Here is a 12,872-nt window from a genome sequence, read left to right as displayed (position 1 = left end):
GTTTTCTGTGCTGTACGATTCAAACAGTTCCGCTTCCCTCAATGCCTGACATCAACCATTTCCATTCAGCTTCAGCTCTGGCTCCTCAGTCTGCCTCAGACACTTATCCATCTCTCCAGAGCAAGTAAAATAAGGATTGCTATTTGCTCTCCAGGATAAAACTGACTGTAATAAACTTAGGATAAAAATCAGTGCAAATAGTCCTGGCACAGGATCAGGTTCCTTCATACTAGAGACCTACCAGAAGTATTTTCTTTATAATTCACTGAATGAAATTCCCTTCCCAGGTTAAGTTCAACAAAGTCACACAGATAGTTGTCCTGTCCCAAGATAGCACTGCACTGAAAACCAGAAAAAGCCCTCCCTCTGAAAAGCTTAGCATACTAAAAATCATGCTGGATAGTAATACTCACAAATCTTGAGGAGTTGTCATTCTTTACTGTCTTGGCATTTCCAAAGGCCTCCAGGATGGGATTAGCCTGGAGTAACTGCCTCTCTAGTTCTCCCTAGAGAGAGATTAGAAATGAATAAAGGAGGTAACAGTTTGCTGCATTAAGCTTGGGTCAAACCAGCGCTGAGGTTTCAGTTCACACTAGCTTGGTATCTGTAGTAGAGAAGCCATCTTAGAAGATGATCCCTTAAAACCTTCAAAAGGAGACTTATTAGTTATCCAGGTAAAACAGAAGCATTCACAAAAAATGCTTTATTCCCTTCCCCGAGACAAGGGTGTCCCAGTGCTGTCTTTCTGTTAACAAGCAGCCCTTTAAAGTCACTTGGCCACAACACCCCACAGATTTCCCAGAGTCAAAACAAAAAAAAAACCAAAACATTTCATCCAAGATCAGGCCCTCATCCCAGAAAATGTCTTGCCATCTAGGTAGGAAGAGTGAGAAAAATCCTTTCTTGCTACTGTGAGCTCTGAACTCTGCTAGCATTAGATTAATAAGTCAGCCTGAAAAGCTGTAATGTTTGTAAAAACAAACAAACATATAAATATATAAAGAAAACAGCAATACCAAATTGCACTAAGAGTCTATGTTTTCCACAATACAAACAAGCAGAAAACTCTTTTGTAAGGAGGCACACAGAAAAAAAGAGAATTAGTGGTATCCCACAAACTGCAGGATCGCTCACATTCTGCTGCCATATTTGCACACTCCTCCTCCCCTCAGGGAACACAAAATGCTGGAGCTGCAGAAAAAAAAAATCAGAACCTTTATCCCTGCCAAGCAGTAGATCATTGGAGCATGTACACCTTTCCCTTCAGGCTCCAGATACATCGCCGGCTGTTTTTAAAAACATTTGTCCTTTGTGTTAAGAATGTGGAGTTCTGCATATTTCAGGATTACTTGAAAAACTTCTGGAGACAGAAAATGACAGTTCAGATGAGTAGTTCTCTTTTTAGCAGTTATCAGTATATGTTCCTGTGCATAACAGATGGAAATTGAGTTTGATGTGTGAAAACTGGAATGCACAGGCAAAATATTTAATGGTGTTTATAAAGGAAAATTGTTGGCATTCATTTTTAAAGTGCATTACAGAACAGGTCATTGTCTCTCTGAAAAAGCAATAGAGTTGTGTTGTGTAGTTGTTGTTTTGTTTTTTAAAGAGGTGGTGCATCAGTAACCAAACAAAGAACTACCAGTGCCTCTTTTCTTGATTCCACAATCATCTCACTTCATGCTTGCAAAGTGCACTGCCAAACAAAATGCCAAACATGACCTCCAGTCCCTGCAGAACTGCACACACACAGAAGGGGCAGCTGCTGCAAACACTTCTATTCACTGTGAAGTATACACAACAAGGGGGTTGGTTAACCATGGAAAGGGAAAGCTGGGATACCTGCTCTCTCACAACAGAGCCAGTGTGTAGGAGAAAACCTTGAAACTAGGGTTCAGTCCTTGGAACTGTGCAGCAGTCACATTTCCCTCTCCTATTCTGGCACATGTACTCATACTGGAACACTCTTCCCTCACCACCCTGCAGTGAAGTCCCAGGCCTCTGTTTGTGACTACAAACTGTTGCTATGCAGGAGAGGTCAACATTTCAACTCAACTAAGGCACAAGGAGGAAAGAGATCAAGAGTTGCTTTTTTCCTCTGAAAAGAAGTCAGGCTGAATCTGTTCAATTATTTGGTTAAAAATAAAACTAAGACTATGCTTTGCTACACATATCAGAATACCAGAATATCAGAAGTTTACAGAAATTTTTGCTACCAAGGCTCCTGACTCACTTTACACCAACGTAGAAACAGGTGTAAGAGAACATCAGCTCAGGGATTACAGCAATACAGCACTGTGAGCAAAGAAGAAGGCTAGAGCTGGTCACATCCCTCAGTTCTCATGACTTCTCTGTATGGAGATGGACATCCAGAAATCACAGCTAGCTTTCACATCTTTTTTAAAAACTAAAAGATGTTGCTTCCCCTCTGGCTTATGTTGGTTTTGTTTATTTGCTTTTAAACATTTCAGAGATTAGTTTCTATACGTTCTTCCACAACCAGGTGAAAGACTCTCAGATAACTGGATCCCAACAACACTACATTTGATGGGGAAGGCAGAAAGAGAGCATCAATAATGTAACCTTCACTACAAAGATTTAAACATCAGCAACCACTACCTGTGAACTTCTAATTAGCTGCAAACATTCTCATCTTCACGATTTAACAAGTCAGTAGAGAAGCAGAGACTACAAACCAGAAACCATCAGTCCTAACTTCCACAAATGAAGTCTAAGTAAAAACATATTTATATGATTCAGTTCAGTAGACCCCAAAAGCAGCTTTAACGCATTTAATACTCACACCATGCAGCTAGAAGCTATTTAGCTGAATATACTAATGCATTGGACTTGGTGGAAGCAGCCACAACCTCCAAAGCAAGAGAGCTACAGCTGACAAATATGCTTTGTAAATCAGATTTTGCCAAGATATTTCAAAAAAACAGAGCTTAAGCTCAAAACTTCTACAAGAAGACAGTTAAGAAACCTTCCTGGTAGATTAAGTATCTCTACTTCCTACACTGTCACTGACAACGTTCCACATCTAGTCTTGCTAACCAGTGCCAGCAGTGGGTTTTTGGTATTGCAGCATGAAGGCTTGGCACTGTCGTATTGTATCTTAAAGAATAAATCAGTCAGGATCTCAGATGCTCAGAAACAAATAATGTATAACCTCTCATAATATGGTTCCAAGTTTAAGATTTGCAAAGGATTGTTGCCCAGAACACTCCTTACCAACTACCATTTAAGAATCCACAGGTTACACACTGGAAGAATACTTAGCTGAAGCCCACGATTCTGTTTTCCACATTTAAAATTAGAAAAAGAAAAAAGGAGAATGTTTCTAAATACAGCTACTGACAGACCATGGAAAAAGCCTTCATATGTCTGAAAGTTTGGCATGTAGAAGGGATTTTTTTTTGGTCATATTCCAGAATTTACTTACTAGAATGTGTGCGCACAAGCACAGCATGCCTTATTCATATACTCTACACACATAAGGCATGCCTATACATTAAACTACTAGCAAAAAACTTTTACTGAGAGATAACACTGGATGCACTTGGCATCTGGATTTCATTACACAGCTCACCAGTGAACATTTCCAAAGTGTTCAATTCTGACTAACAAGCTCACAGTCCTGGAACACCCCGTCTGCAGGGCAGCCTTCCTCATCCATCTTTCTCTGCAACTTGCAGTCACATCTCACTGCTGGGAGGAGAAAGCTAAACACAGGCCTACATTTATCTTACTAGGAACACTACATATACTAGATATTCAGTTCTGTGAAAGTCTGGTCCAGTTCAATTGCCTCAGAGGAATATTTTTCCAAATAAACTGTTCATGAACTCCTAGAAGAAAAGTCTTAAAATGCAAACTAGTTTTTAGCACAGAACACAAGTATTCTTTCTTTATATTACTTCAGTCCCCAATCGAACATCCTAATAAAAAGATTATTGTGCACCACACACACACACAAAAAAAACTGTGAATTGTCTATGGGTTTGGTTTAGCTGCAGAAAGTGATATTGGTGTGGAGTGAAAAGCTGCTCGAAAAAAAAAAAATCACACAATGGGACAGAAAACGCATTCCTGGTGCAGAACGTGCAGTAAACGTGCAGCTCACCTACGAGGATACAACTGATGAATTCGGCAATAGTCCACCGGGGGAGAGGGAGGGGAAAAAAATATAAGTGAGACATTTTCAAAGTCCTCCCACCATCACCACCACCCTCCTTTCATGTGCTGCTACTTGGCTCTTTTCCACCCTTTTAATGTTCTCCTACAATTTCAAAGTTTTCAGCTGAGGTTCACTAGACTACTGCTGAATTCTCCAGTTTTGAGACGGTATATGTAATAGCCAAGCCTAACATACAAAGGTACAGAAGACTGGAGTCAACTCCTCCACAGAAGGATAAGTTTTAAACTTCCTGGACTGGTTATAAGCCTTATGTCTGTGTAAAAAGATCAGGATGGGTGATGTTTCATTTACAGCGTTTCTAGCCCACGAATCCAAGAGGTTGTAGATGAGTATATTCCTGCTGTAGCTCCACTGAATTCAAAGGAGGTTTGACTTAGAACAATGCTCCCCGGCTCATAGTTTTCAATAAAATTTTATTATTTCATAGTTCACCGTCCTCCTCAGTCCCTGATAGATGTTACCATCTAAGCTTTTATTGAGTAGCATGGCTTTTACCAACAACAGCAAATACATATCTATTGTCCAAAGTCAGCACAATAAAAAAGCATCATTAAATTAAACCTAGGTCTTACCTGGTCTTTTTTAGACTTGTGTGAGGAAGCAACATGAGCCAGATACTGAATGACCTTCTTGGTGTTTTCTGTCTTACCAGCTCCTGATTCACCTCTGTAAAGAAAGTCTGCAGTTCATTCACACACACACACAAAAACATAGGGGGACATATTTCTAACTCCAAAGGGCTACAGAGCTCCTTAAATCCACTCTATCACAACACCTCTCTTAAAGCCAACAAAAGCTGAATCATGCCAGAGAGTGGCATGAGTGTAGCTGGATGGAAGGCTATATCCCTCAGCTAGTTTTCCACTGGGCATGGATTCTGTGTGCTGACACAAAGGAGGCAACAGAAACAAGAACTATATTTTTTAGTCACTTAGGTATGAAAACTGCTAAGTGGATGAGGAATAATTCAGAGGCAGCTATAGAGCAGTGAAAGGCAAAGAAATGAATCTTTCAGAGCGAAGGTCCCCAACTGAAGGCCAACAAATTTTGCTGTGTCAAGAAGAGAAATTGCTGTAATAAATAAGACTATGTATTTGTTACTACATCAGGCTCATCAGCACTGATGTTCTTAATCACAGCAGTTGCATCAAATCTTAAGGAGTTCTCCAAGACTTTTCCACTGACAAAAGCTTATTTCTTCAGGAGTTTGGGCTGTCTGAAAACCTCCTTCCTTCCTTCAGTTCCCATGAAAATTATTCTGCAGAAAGGATTAGATCTTGGAGGAAATCAAGTAGGACCTTCCTTAACCCTCCAATATTACTCAATTTACTTGAATAATTTACCATCTCCAAGTGCTTATTACTAGAACAATCCTCCAACCAAGATTTTTAACACAGACATTCAGACAAGCTTGCAACTGTTTATATACTCACGTGCAAAGGATGGACTGATCCTCTCGGTCTAGAATAAAATTTAAAACAGTAGTCAGATTTAGACTTGAAAATTATATCAACGTGACAGAAACAAATCAACACCAAATACAAAAACAATACACTCTGACAAGTTCATCATCAGAATCATCATCAGAAATATGGCCACGTATCCCCTTTTTTGGAAGCAGAAGCCAACTTCCCACTATTTGCTGAAGTTAAATTTCAGCAGTGCCATTATGTTTTCTTCATCCAGAGAGAGAATATCATTTGCATCAATTTTTCTGCAATCATCACAGAATTCTCTCACTGATTTTTTTTTATCACAGAGATCATTTGATACACAGGTACTTGTTATTTATCCCTTCCCCCCTTCCATTATTCTGAATCCATACTGACTTGCAACAATGATGAGCAGAAAAGAGAACACAGATGGGAGGTGGAGAAAAAGGTGGAAATGGGGCAGGAACCATTAAAAATTCCAAAGAACCTAAATCTCGTATCAAACTGAGGCTTCCACCACGAAAAGAAACACTAGAAGCTCAGTGAGAAATTACTGTTACTTACTTTACACAGAATGGGTTTGAAAGCTACAATGCTGAGCAGCAGCCTAAGTGCTATACAGATTACTTATTTGTGGCACCATTCCCTTTGTATTAACTGAGGAGTCAATAATAGCAGAATCTTTTCTTTTTCATGCTGACAAGTTGCAAAAAACAGGAATAGGAATATTGTACTGAATGCTAAATAGTAGACATGCTAATTCCTGTGCTCATTTCCCAACTACGGATTACAAAATCTTTCCAGTTACAGAACTTACTTCATATCCAACCTATCTACCACTATCTTCTCCAACATCTTTAACCTCCTTTCAGCTTCCACCTATGATTACACTTCCTCATAGGCAATCCCTGTCTAGTCTTCATCCCACTGCTCCTCAACCACTTCTATGCAAACATGCTCCCCTGCTTCTGCCTTGATTTCACTTTCCATCCACCCCTCCACTCTGAGTCCCACTTTAGCCCCCAGAGTCTGCATCATATTCTCCCCAGAATTGGAAGCACTGGGAAGACTTGAGAGTGTCTGTGCCTTGTGCAGCTTCACTAGCTGTAGCAAAGTGAGATCTGTTCAGACACAGAACAGACTCAGGAACTGTAAGTCATGCACAGAAAGTCCTGCATCACACAAGAGCTATTGAGACACAAACTGTGCCATCAAAATGAGTTTATTTATTTAGGTTAAGATCCAGTCTGAGAGCCTGAGTATCACAGCAGTTACATTTCATCTCGTCACTGTTCTTTTTCCACATTGTACTCCAATTTTGTGTCAGACTCTAGTCTAATCTTTAAACAGACTACAAGCCCTAAGCATTCATGAATAGAAAATTCACTGAATTCCTCTAATAAATTATTTCAGCAATTGGTAGCTTTCATCAATATGTTTACAGCTGTGACTATCTCCACATTTGAGCTACTTCTTTTCCTTTCTCCATTCTTTTAGAGAACGTCAGTGCACTCAGTGCTCTCCCCACCAGAGAACTGCTTAGAAGATATAACTGAGTCACCACTCAAGTTTCTTTGTGCGAGATAGTGAGATTGAACTGTAATTATGGAAGGCTTTATAGTCAGGCAGACTTTTCATGGAACAGGAAAAGCAGGTAAATCTACCGAATTTGAGATTCTGTCTTTTCTTAAACTATTCTGAAAAGAATATTAGAAACATTACATTCATACTCTACGGAGAGGTAACCTGCTCTGAACTTGCTTTGCTGGAAACTGACTATTCAGATGAGCATAAAAGTTTAGAGGAAAATAATCTGCTTTATAACAGTTAATATCATTCTCAGAAAGAGCTGATCAGCTTAGGACTGGAAGAAAGCAAGCAGAAGAAAATTGTCACTGATATAGTTTTGGAGCAGAAAACACTACACATCCAAAACTAGAGACCGGCAAGGTTATTAGCACTGCACATTCATTTTTTTCAAGTGCTGAATTTTATTCTTTTGCTTTTGAGATACATACTCCTTTTGCTGAGGGAGAGGTAGAGGGTGGATGTGAGGCAACCTCAAAGGCCTCACCCATTCCAAGTTCCCAGTGGGTCAATGGCTCAGCAGACACATCTGCCTGACTGGGCACTGGGAAGGTGGATCAGGGGAATAACTAATGACTCATTTATGGATCGCCTAAGGAAATGTATTCTGTGGTAGTGCAACACTTGGATATAATGCTCTATCACAAAGCAGCTATGCGAAAGGATCAGATTGTGCCTCTGGAGAACATCTGCCTTTCGAAAGCTTGACTAGCCCACTTGTTCTAGAAAAGTTTATATTTGCGTTCAGGTACCACAGTGGCTCTTCTAAGAACCCTATTTGAGAAAAAGATATGTCCCTGATGACGCGCCTCACTTCTGGTAACCAACTTTGGTGTTGGAATGATGTGCTGGAGCTTGTACAGGCAATGGAGTCCTAAGTACTTCCATACCACATGCCCTCTCTTCCCTGCTCTCCAAGGTAGGATCCTTATTGTAGCAAAATACATTGATAAACAGACAAACCGAAAGTTGTATGGAAAAAGAGGTGACCAACATCAGACAATCCCCAGTTTTCCTTTGGCACAAAACACTTATGATGATCACAAGTTTTGTTGACTCTCTGAGGAGCTCTCGTAGAGCCATGCTACAATGGGGCAAGGCAGCAACAACATGCTGGAATTACCACAAGAAGCCGCGAAGGGGCGAGCACAGGATCTCTCCAGGTGTTAACACCAAGCAAGGTGTTGTCAGGTGCTGAGCAGGAAGAGTCATAGACAGTGTTTAAAAGCCCTCTTGGCAGTAGGGTTGCCTCCCCCAGCACACTCATCTGGTGGCCTGCTGCAGCTGTGTTAGTCACCTCTGCTTTAAGCCAGCAAGAACGTACCTGCGAGTGCAGGCAAGCCACCGGCAGCGTGCAGACACTGCCATAAAAGGCAACATTCCTGTTTGCAATCCGGGGAAATTCTTTCCCAGGACAGCAAAGCGGCAGTCATTGGGATAGCTGGAATTCTTCTAATTGTGTACAGACAGACAACTGAATAATGTGTTGAGCAACAGGAAATTGGAGCCTACCAAAGGGCCAAAGAGCTAACAAATACAAAAGCATAACTCTTAGACACACTTCCAATTAAGTCTTGTTGTAAATGCCAATACTTATTCTCTATACAATGCTGACTTGCGCCATCACGAATCCGAATCCAGTTGTCCAGACAAGAAGCCATCTCCACTCCCCCACATTTTTTTTTAGACGATCATTCGACATGGGCGTACTGCACAACATCAGTCAGCACTTGCCTTTACTGCGCTGTCAGTTGTGCAAGCAACCTACTCAGCAAAAGAGAATGTGCTGGGTACCATAAACTCAGTCGCTTATAATAACACAATCAAGAAACGCCTGATTAAAAGAAATCTGCATCTGCTTTTCAATCCTAAACAGAGTCACTTATTAAAAACAATTCAGAATAACAACTCATTAGTTAATTATAGCAACAGCTCTGTATTTCAGACCAGCTGGCAAGGAAGGCTTTTTATCTAGGCTCCTCCTCAGTTCTCATCAGCGCAGTATTCAAGAGACCCTAAGAAGCAGCGGCGTTAAGCATCCAGAAATGCAGGAAGTAAGACATCCTTCACATTTAAGTTATGCAGCAGGACGGTATAATGAGATCTCTAGATTAATTTTACTATATTAAAAAAAACATATCTGACTTCTCTCAGTTTAAAAATAAAAGATCTCATTTTAGACTGCTTCCAGGACACATTAAAAACTTAATTAAACCAAAATTTGTTTCAACAAGACAGAAATCTTGTACATTAATGGTGCTCACATAAATATTCCACTGCAAAATAACAGATCTGGAAGAATTCTGAACCGCTGTGTTCAAATATATTGGCATTACTGATGAATGAACAGAGCTCTAAACTCTTAATTTATTTTTTTTATACATTTGAGGGTGGAAGAAGAAGAGGTTGGTAGGCTAGAACAGAAGAACAGAACGTGCAATTCAGGCTCCCCATCTCACTTACAGTACATCCTACCAGGCCTTTATCACCCACTTCCTCTGCATGAGTGACTGCAGTTGCAGGCCTGTTCATCTCCATAAAAGGAGAAGTGCTATAGCACTCACACAATGGTGACATCATCCCTCCAGCCAAGAGGAAGTGTAGCTGAAAGGCAAAGGCTTGGCTTGCTATCCGCTGCCTATAGCTGACTCATTAAGGCTACAAGCTTAACCGAAGCGAGATGGTACCACCCACTCCTAACCACAGAGCCCGGCCCTGTAGGTTTCCGTTACTGTAAGGCTGTGCAGGCCTGGCCCAACCGGGGGAACCGTCTGCTGGCCAAGTTAGGGAGGTGACCTAAAGCACAAAGTGGGCTGAAATGCACGTTTCAGCCACGCAGCAGCCTCAGTTCCTTGTCTCTCCTCACACTTCTTGTCTGACCTCAACATAATCTTACTAGCATGTCCTTCCCTCGGGGCCGGGACACGTGAGGAGCCGCAGGCACCTGACACACTGTGCTACTGAAACAACCCCGCTGGCATACAATCTCATCAAATATATTCACAGCAGTGCTTTAACCTACGTGCTGCTTTGAGTAGGATCAAAAACACCCCAGGGAAACACCCAGACACAGCCTGACAACTTGCTTTTGCATTCCCATTTTGGGAATGTGTTTGAGAGAAGTTTCTAAACATGAATAACCTACCATCGAGCGCAAGGAAAAAAGAAGGATAAGCACAGAATATTTAAGACAGCTCTTACAAAACATAGCTTCTAGACGTGAAAAAAGGAAAAAGTCACTTGATTTGGCAGGATGGCTACAGTGCCAAGATTCAGCTTTGCAGTACGTGAAGTCTGAGGGCAGCCACAAGGAAAAAAGTGTCATTTCAAAAAATGAAATACATCCTACCGGATCAAATGTAAATATTTATTTCCTTGAGCCTGTTTTTGGACTAAAGCCCATACCCCTTTCTCTAACATTTCAGGACTGAATCTAGAGATAGCAAAATGGGAAAATAAGTTAGGCTGTAATTTTAGGCTACACAAATGTTTACGAAGTTCTGACAGGAAAGAAAAACCACTATATAGCCTGCAAAAGCTCAGGCTGCTCGTGGTCCTAGGACAGTGTGCAGCGGGGGGACTGACAGAAAGGGCTGAGCTGTTATGTAAGAACTGCCAGAAGGCTCTTGCTCTGGTTTGCAGGAATGAAGCAAAGGGTGTGGTAACTACTAAAAAACAAGTGGGCAATGGACTCTTTTTAGCTCCTTGTTCTATTGAGAACCACATTTCAAGATGCATTCTTTTCAGAATTGCATTTAGAAAGCTCAAATGATTCAAAACTAGTAAAACATCTCTTAAGAAAAATCAGAAACTGCGTGCATCCTTTCTTGCAATTTGTATACAGATACCATCAAACAAACATTCTCTGTAATTGGTATCCAAATTTAACGCTGCCCTTTGCATCAGAAATTTGGACAAATCTCTGAAATAAACTAGTGAAACCACATGCTACTTTCCTTTGGTTTTAGTGGAAACAGAATTGACTTTTGCATGCAGACTGAGAGAGACATCTGTGCCCCTGCATAATCTGAGCAGACTCTCAATCAGCTATTCCTGAATTGGCAAACATACAGAGAATATCTTATAGAAAATAAAGATGTGTTCTGGGGCAGCGTGGTATACAGTGCAGTATAGCAGAGCAGAGCTACAAAGCAAGCTGAGAAAGCAGCATTGAGACACAGAAATTAGAAAAGAAGTGTTTCTACTGGCTTGGAAACTTAAGAAATATGTCAACATCTGAGAATTATGAATAAAATACTTCAAGGTCATGTTCCACAGGAGCAGACCTGAAGGACTGTTTCTTATGAAAATGACAGCTGGGTCTGAGGTGCATCTAATGACCTGCAAAAGCAGGTAATCTGTCTTACAATAGCTAACCCTTTCATCCCTTAATATAACAAGGCCAAGAAATTTCAGGAAGGTGCTATGCTTCAGATTTTTTTCTTTTAAACACCAAACCCATAGACTACTTAAACCCCAAGCTGCTGGCTGCATATGCTCCTCTGCAGATTAATCCATCAAGATCAAGGAGCATTTAATAACTGTACAATGTTTTTAAGAGTTTTGTTCAGTGAACCATTAGGAACCCTATACTGACAAGCAGAAAAACTGGATGAGAAGTGAGATGAAGCACATTCAGTAGCAGTGTGTTGCTTATACCCTCTTCCACCCATCTTTTAGTTGAGCAGGTTGAGTAGAGGCTAATTGATTGGCAGAGTACACGTACAAGGAAAGAGCTTTGGAGAAAGCATTCCAGAATAACCATACACATCAAAGCTATTACAAAGAAGTTTCAGACATTGACATTTAACAACGGTCATCACGCTCCAGACACTAAGAAAACTCATAGCTTATTGCTAGCTTCAGTATTTGACAAAGAAAATTTCTTCTATGTGTTCTGAATAGACAAACAGGTGCCATTTAATAGCTTTAAAAGCTTTTTTTTTTTCTTAATAGAGCCTCTGGAGAACATGAATTGAGGTAGAGAATTTATCTCTTCAGTGTACATCTGCTGCTTTGCAATAATGATTTGTCTGCTTAAGACACCATCCCACCTGTAAGCACTCTGCTTCCATCATCAGTGGCAGAAAAATAATTCTTCTGAAAGCAGTCAGACCTGAGGCATCTGGCATTCAGGTTACCCAGGGAACAGAAACATTAAGACAAATGGTTGTTTTCTTGGAAAATAAAAATGTTATAATTTTCTCAGAGTTCTTCTCTTGAAACTTAAGAAGTATCTCCAAGCAACATGCAGCAAAATTGTGGGTTTATCACATTTCTGAGTCTTAATGTCCTTTGTTGGAAAAAAAGGAAGGAAAAAAATACTTAAAACATGTTCTCTGCTATATTATAGCTTCAAGGAAATGCTTTTGGTGAAGTTTAACCAAAAAACAAACAAACAAAAAAAAACAACCCACAATTTAATCCCTTGGGATATACAAATGCCACCATGACACTTTTCTAAATGGACTAACCATGGAAGACACAAGAAGAGGACCAAACTTTGTGCATTGGCATAGATGCCTGAAAAGGCTTAAATAGTTTCTGGATTAGCAGAAGTTGGATTAAAATTCTCATCTTCCTCTCCCTTCCCTATCCCTTTCCTAAAGGACCTCCCTTTAGGAGGCCTGCTTATTAGAATACCATAAATT

At 40.5% G+C, this 12,872-nt stretch overlaps 1 protein-coding gene across 1 annotated transcript in view; it reads right to left on the bottom strand.

Moving 5' to 3' along the window:
- MYH9 (myosin heavy chain 9) overlaps positions 1-12,872 on the bottom strand; it is a 67,725-nt gene that overhangs the window by 31,426 nt on the left and 23,427 nt on the right. The window contains exons 4-6 of the mRNA XM_010711635.3: positions 5,635-5,662; positions 4,774-4,867; positions 414-506 (exon numbers count right to left, since the gene is read on the bottom strand). Coding sequence (XP_010709937.1) covers positions 414-506; positions 4,774-4,867; positions 5,635-5,662 — 215 coding nt within the window. The remainder of the gene's footprint in view (positions 1-413; positions 507-4,773; positions 4,868-5,634; positions 5,663-12,872) is intronic.

This window comes from Meleagris gallopavo, chromosome 1 (genome assembly GCF_000146605.3).
Source record: "Meleagris gallopavo isolate NT-WF06-2002-E0010 breed Aviagen turkey brand Nicholas breeding stock chromosome 1, Turkey_5.1, whole genome shotgun sequence".
In the NCBI taxonomy this organism is placed as follows: Eukaryota; Metazoa; Chordata; class Aves; order Galliformes; family Phasianidae; genus Meleagris; species Meleagris gallopavo.
Note: the sequence above shows the minus strand (reverse complement) of the source record. Positions and strands in the feature narration are given on the sequence as shown.